The 5,504-nt window shown below is 31.7% G+C and overlaps 1 protein-coding gene across 1 annotated transcript; it reads right to left on the bottom strand.

The window, feature by feature from the left end:
* Nucleotides 1-1,103: 1,103 nt before the first annotated feature.
* Nucleotides 1,104-3,264, bottom strand: LOC132860005 (vitelline membrane outer layer protein 1-like). The gene is made up of 5 exons (XM_060891032.1): nucleotides 3,019-3,264; nucleotides 2,657-2,781; nucleotides 2,198-2,311; nucleotides 1,356-1,537; nucleotides 1,104-1,200 (listed from the first exon to the last, which is right to left on the bottom strand). The coding sequence occupies exons 1-4, from the start codon at nucleotides 3,208-3,210 to the stop codon at nucleotides 1,357-1,359; spliced, it is 612 nt and encodes a 203-aa protein (XP_060747015.1). The 5' UTR covers nucleotides 3,211-3,264; the 3' UTR covers nucleotides 1,104-1,200; nucleotide 1,356.
* Between the last annotated feature and the right edge of the window lie 2,240 nt (nucleotides 3,265-5,504).

Raw genomic sequence — 5,504 nt, 5'->3', positions numbered from 1 at the left:
CCTCAACCATCAGTAGACCAATTTCTGCCGGCACCCTGTAGGTCAACAGTGCTGGTGGCGGTCGTTGTTAAGTTGGGCCTCAACTGATCGGTTATGGAATTCACACTAACGATTAGAACTTACAAAACTCTGAAAATTATTTTTAATGTTATATATATATATATATATATATATATATATATATATATATATATATATATATATATATGCACAGATGGGGTGTGATATGTTGAGCATTGCTGTGGCCCTCACTCATCCTTTGTACCTCGCTGCACTCCTTGCTCCTCCTGCATCTCACCGGCGTCATTTGTCCCCCCAGAATTTTCAGCATGGTCCTGGATTGGCACGTCAGGAGATGCGCCTCCATGGGTGGTACTGTCAGTGTCATGCTTGGACAATTTCCTTACAGTACAGTACACTGAAATGAAACAACGTTTCTCCAGGACCATGGTGCAACAACAACAACAAAAAAAAGCTACATAAAACAAGACAAAAAACAACATAGAGCTAAGAACTCAAGATCATCTTCACAAAACGGTCTCACCAAGATTATGTAAAAAAAATATAAATATATAACACTATTTATCTATTTACCTTTTGTGCCAACAGTTAATTGACAAAAGGAATGAAAGAAAAGAATATGAAGAAACATTGGATATTAAACAATCTGTTTCTTCATAAAATTGGTGGTGCTAAAGCGGTCAAAACTTTTGTAAAATATTAAATTCAAAAAAGTTGACAAAAATTTGTTCATAACTGCATTTTTAATTAAATTATTTACATTTAATTTTAAATAAATTGTGGAGTCCAATTTTGTCATCTAGATTTTTAAATAATTAAAAGAAAAGTATATTTAAAATAATCATACCACATGTACAGTATTTGAACATATTAAGCTATTAAGCTCTATTTTATGAAGAATAATGTTTCCAATAAAGACTACAAAAACACAGAAATGTTAAGCCTTTTAACATTTTTATTTCATTAAGTAATTCAAAAGTGATTTTCAATTAAAGTACAGGCAAAGGATAACAATCAAGTCAAAATCATCAGTGAGTACATTTCTGTAATTAGTGACAGATTGATGAGTTATTATTATACATATAATTCACTCATATATGATTTCATGAGAAATAAAGAGATTTTGATTTTTGTTAAATGTAGTTGTCCTCATTCATGTTCTTGTCCTGTCAGTTCATGCTGTAAGACAGAAAAAAATATCAAAATGAGGCCAAAAAAAAGAGTTTTTTAGTGTTTAAATCATCTTTAGTGTACACCATTTCCTTTTTCTGCCTTTAGGCTTTCTGAAAAGTGCAATGTTGTTCCTTTTGTGATCCAGATTTGGTAAAACGTACCTTAGTTGCAGCAACTGAAGATGACATCATTAAGACTGGTGTCATCCCTTATGCCCTGAGGCGATTCCACTTTTGTTCGGATGCCACAAATCCCAGTTCCACCACAAGGCGAGCTCCAGGAACCCCAGCTACCCCAACTCATACCACTACCTTCCAACACATAGTCTGTGGAGCATTTGAACCTGGAATTTTAAGTTAGAGAAACATTCCCGGTTATCTTTTCAAGTCAAATTGCTTCATCAAGCAAAGTTATGAAAACGTCCCAACTTTGTTCATATTTTGTTAATAATTACTGAATAATCCAATTAAGATTATAGTAACTGTAATGAAACATCATAGGATAGAATGTACAACAGGCAAGGGTCAATGTTGGCAAACACAACAATGCAGAGTAGACAGAAATCGTGGTCTAAACAACAGGCAGAGGGTCAGGACAGGCGGCAAAGAATCGTAAGGCAGAAATACAAAAACAAAGTAACAACCGGAAAATCACAAGACAGGAACTCAGAATGATAGCCGTGGCAAATCGAGACTTCGCACAGAAGGCAAGTTCAAGTTCGCTTTTATAGGAAGTGGATGATTGGAACCAGGTGGCGGTATAATCAGTCCTCTTATATAATCATAATAAGAGGGTTATGGGAAGTATAGTCCGGAAATACTAATACTCAGGGGAACGTTCCCTCTGGTGGCGATCGGAGGACGAGGCAGGTGCTTCAACCATGACAGAAACAGATTAAAAGATTTTTAAATATCAGTTTAATCAAAAGTGTTAATCTTATATTACGCATCTAATTTTTAAATAATATTGGAAATGTGTTTTTTTTTTGTGCGTTACTAATTACCTTATGTTGTTAGCTGCAGTATCATCTTTCAATCTCTGTTTACCCTCTACTCGCAGCTGGAAAGCTTTCAGTACTCCCCTGGGGCACCAAGTAGGCGATGACCAAGACCCCCAGCTGTAAAAAACAATTAATAATAGTTAATGTCACTACTATTACTACTACTACTAGTATAATAATAATAATAATAATAATAATAATAATAATAATAATAATAATAGGAAGAGGAAGAAGCAGAAGAAGATTGTTGTTGTGTTGATAAACCTGCAAATTAAGAAATAAATAACACAACTTACATTTTAACGATTTAAATCATATGACATGGTTTTCTATTTCGAACACATTGAATTATGCTCTATCTTAAGTAGATCCTGTAGGTCTTGTATCTATGTATATAATATTCAGTACATATTGTATACCTTGTTTCTGTTTTCTGTTTTTTTTGTTTGTTTGTTTTTTTACCTTCCTACAGCAGATCTGATAGTTGTGAAGCCCACAACAATACCAGTGGAGCCAATGGGTTTAGAGCAGTGAAGAGCAATTCCATTTAGGGCTGTGTCATCTCCAATTCTCTGATATGACTCAACCTTAAAAACAAACAAGCATAAAACTGCTTTAGTAATAAATTTATTTTGTTGAGTAAATTTATTTGCAGGGTAATTTAAACTGCACCTTTGAACAAAACTACACAATTCTGTGTTATGTTTGTTACATTGTGTGGCCTCCTGGAATCATTCAGCTCCCCTTTTTCTCTGACTTCACAATTTATTTCACTTGTACAAATATAGATCATTTAAGTTACACCACAAATACGCTATACTTACCCTGAGGCTAAAGCCTGTAGCATAGGTGCCTGTAGGACACGTCTCTGAAGTTCCCCATGTTCCCCAGATCTGTCCGTTCATCACAGAGATCAAACTGGGAAACGGCCCGATAATTCTGCTTTGTGTATCATTGACACTTGCACACTCCCCGAAGGAAAGCATGAGCAGAGGCAAAACAAGCACAAGATACATTCTTTTGGATACAGCTGAAACTAAAGTGAAACTGTTATCAGGTAATCAGAATGATTCTCCTGCTAAAGTGCTCATGCTGACAGCAGATGCTTTGGTGTTTATATACAAGTTACCTACCCATTCAGTGCAAAGAATTTTATAAGTACTTATTTACTGTAATTATCATATTTTCCCCTCAAATATTTGGCATTAATCCAAGTCAAAACCAGTGCACAAAATATGGTTTAATTTAATTAGTTCAATTAAAATCATGTTTAAAGCAATAACATATATTTTACAAATTAAAAAAAGTTTTCTTCAGCAATAATTTGATTATGTAAATAAAAATTAATCATTATAAAAAATAAATAAAAGTAATACATGTTTGAACATTGGTACAGAGTCACTGCTGTTGGCTTTAGGTGTGAATGAGTGTGGTATGTGTGTACGCCCTGCAAAGGATTGGCATAATATCCCTACAATCTCCAAAATAAATAAAAATGAAATTAATTGAGTTAATTATGTTTATCAGTCACAAATCTTGATTTTTAAATAACTGCCTGCTTACATAAGGTCTAAATTGCATTTCTGTTACAATTCAGCACTTTAGTGAATCATTTTGTTCTGAATGTATTTTGTCAAAGCTGAAATTTGAAATGTATTTAAATATTTGAGATTTGAGATACAAACATAAACACGTATAATAACAATTCTTGAATTGTGCCATTGTTTTAGTTGTCAGTTTTTTAATCACTAAATTATTTATTACTTAAAAAACTGTATTACATAATATTGTGCCAATAATAAGTATTTATATGAATAAAATCTATTATTTCTATAATTCTTCTTCTCCTTATTATTATTATTATTATTATTATTATTATTATTATTATTATTATTATTACATATAAAACATAAATATAATATATTTACATAAGCATACAACATATTTAGATTCATTATGTTTAAAGCATATAATATTCTTTCATACTGTATTATTTAAGAATACTGTATTTGCCGTACTTAACATTTATCTAACACAAGAAAGGATAATGAATATAAATACAAGGGAGTTTCTGTGCCATCCAGGGTATGATTAGATATAATTGTTGAGATGTTTGAGACACACACTAACACCCACACAAAAAACACACACATACACACCCACACACAAACAAAGAGACAAACAAAACAAAAGTAAATGTTTCCTTGCTAAACCTTTCCTTGTTCTTCAGATCACTTAGTAAACAAAAATAAATTAGACAAGGTTACTTACTTTTTACAGTTTATTTTATTATATATTCTATTTTGAGAATATTAATCTAAAAGCAGTAATCCACAAAAAAAAAAAAAAGAAAAAAAAAGATTGTTTTCAAAAAGATTTGCTGGTAATTCAAAAAACTGTCTTAAACAATTAATGTTGACTGTACTAACACTATCCTTAGTTTATGTCACTTAGATATTTAGAAAATATAAATATATACTCTGGATGACAATTTATTTAATCAATCAAAACTTTTTCTTAATGTTATAAAATATACACACGCTATATACTGTATAGTCCCCTGAAAGTATTGGAAGAGCAAAGCCATTTCATTTGTTTTTCTATACACTGAAGATGTTAGGGTGTGAGATGAAAAGATGAATATGAGACGATAGAGCAGAATTTCAGCTTTAATTTCTTCATGTTTACATCCAGATGTGTTGTTGATTTGTTTGGTAAGTCAGTTTAGAGCCTCATTTAGATTTAGGGCTCAAAACGTACTAAACAGATATACTGTACAGTAAGGTTTTAGAAATAAATATAAGGAAATGAAAGCTGAAATTCTGCTCTGGTGTGTCATGTTCTCACAATCTTCTCATAATCGCTTGACGCACTCACCAACACTTTCAGCGTTAAATGGCTGATATACAATAAGAATGATATACAAAGGAATTAATTATAATGATTATAATTATGCTTCAGAAAGGTGTACTATGTTTCCTTTAATCATGCAGCTAAACAGAAAGTAAAACTAAATAAATGATTATGAATCCAGAAAATAAAATAATAATACCTCCTTTATGAATATCACCCACATTCACTGTTACATTTGAAATTTCAAAATTGAGTTTTGGTGGTTCCGTAATTCACATAATTTAGCAACAGAATGAATGTATTTTGCCTTAGAATTTTAATCACAGTTTATTTCATTGTTCCTTAACTCAAAAATATGAATTTTAAAATATAAAATATTTTGTATTGTACAGAACAATGGCTCTTAAGGATCCCAGAAAAAGGACAAAAAGATCAAAAAGGGTTTAGTTACATCTGT

The sequence above is a fragment of the Tachysurus vachellii genome, chromosome 17 (genome assembly GCF_030014155.1).
Source record: "Tachysurus vachellii isolate PV-2020 chromosome 17, HZAU_Pvac_v1, whole genome shotgun sequence".
In the NCBI taxonomy this organism is placed as follows: Eukaryota; Metazoa; Chordata; class Actinopteri; order Siluriformes; family Bagridae; genus Tachysurus; species Tachysurus vachellii.
The sequence above is the reverse complement of the archived record's forward strand: the minus strand, read 5'-3'. Positions and strand labels throughout refer to the sequence as shown.

Coding starts and splice junctions, on each gene's coding strand:
- LOC132860005 (XM_060891032.1), bottom strand. CDS start 3,210: ATGTATCTTGTGCTTGTTTTGCCTCTGCTCATGCTTTCCTTCGGGGAG. Junction 2,782..3,018: donor CTACAGGCTTTAGCCTCAGG/GTAAGTATAGCG, acceptor TTTGTTTTTAAG/GTTGAGTCATATCAGAGAAT. Junction 2,312..2,656: donor ATCAGATCTGCTGTAGGAAG/GTAAAAAAACAA, acceptor TGTTTTTTACAG/CTGGGGGTCTTGGTCATCGC.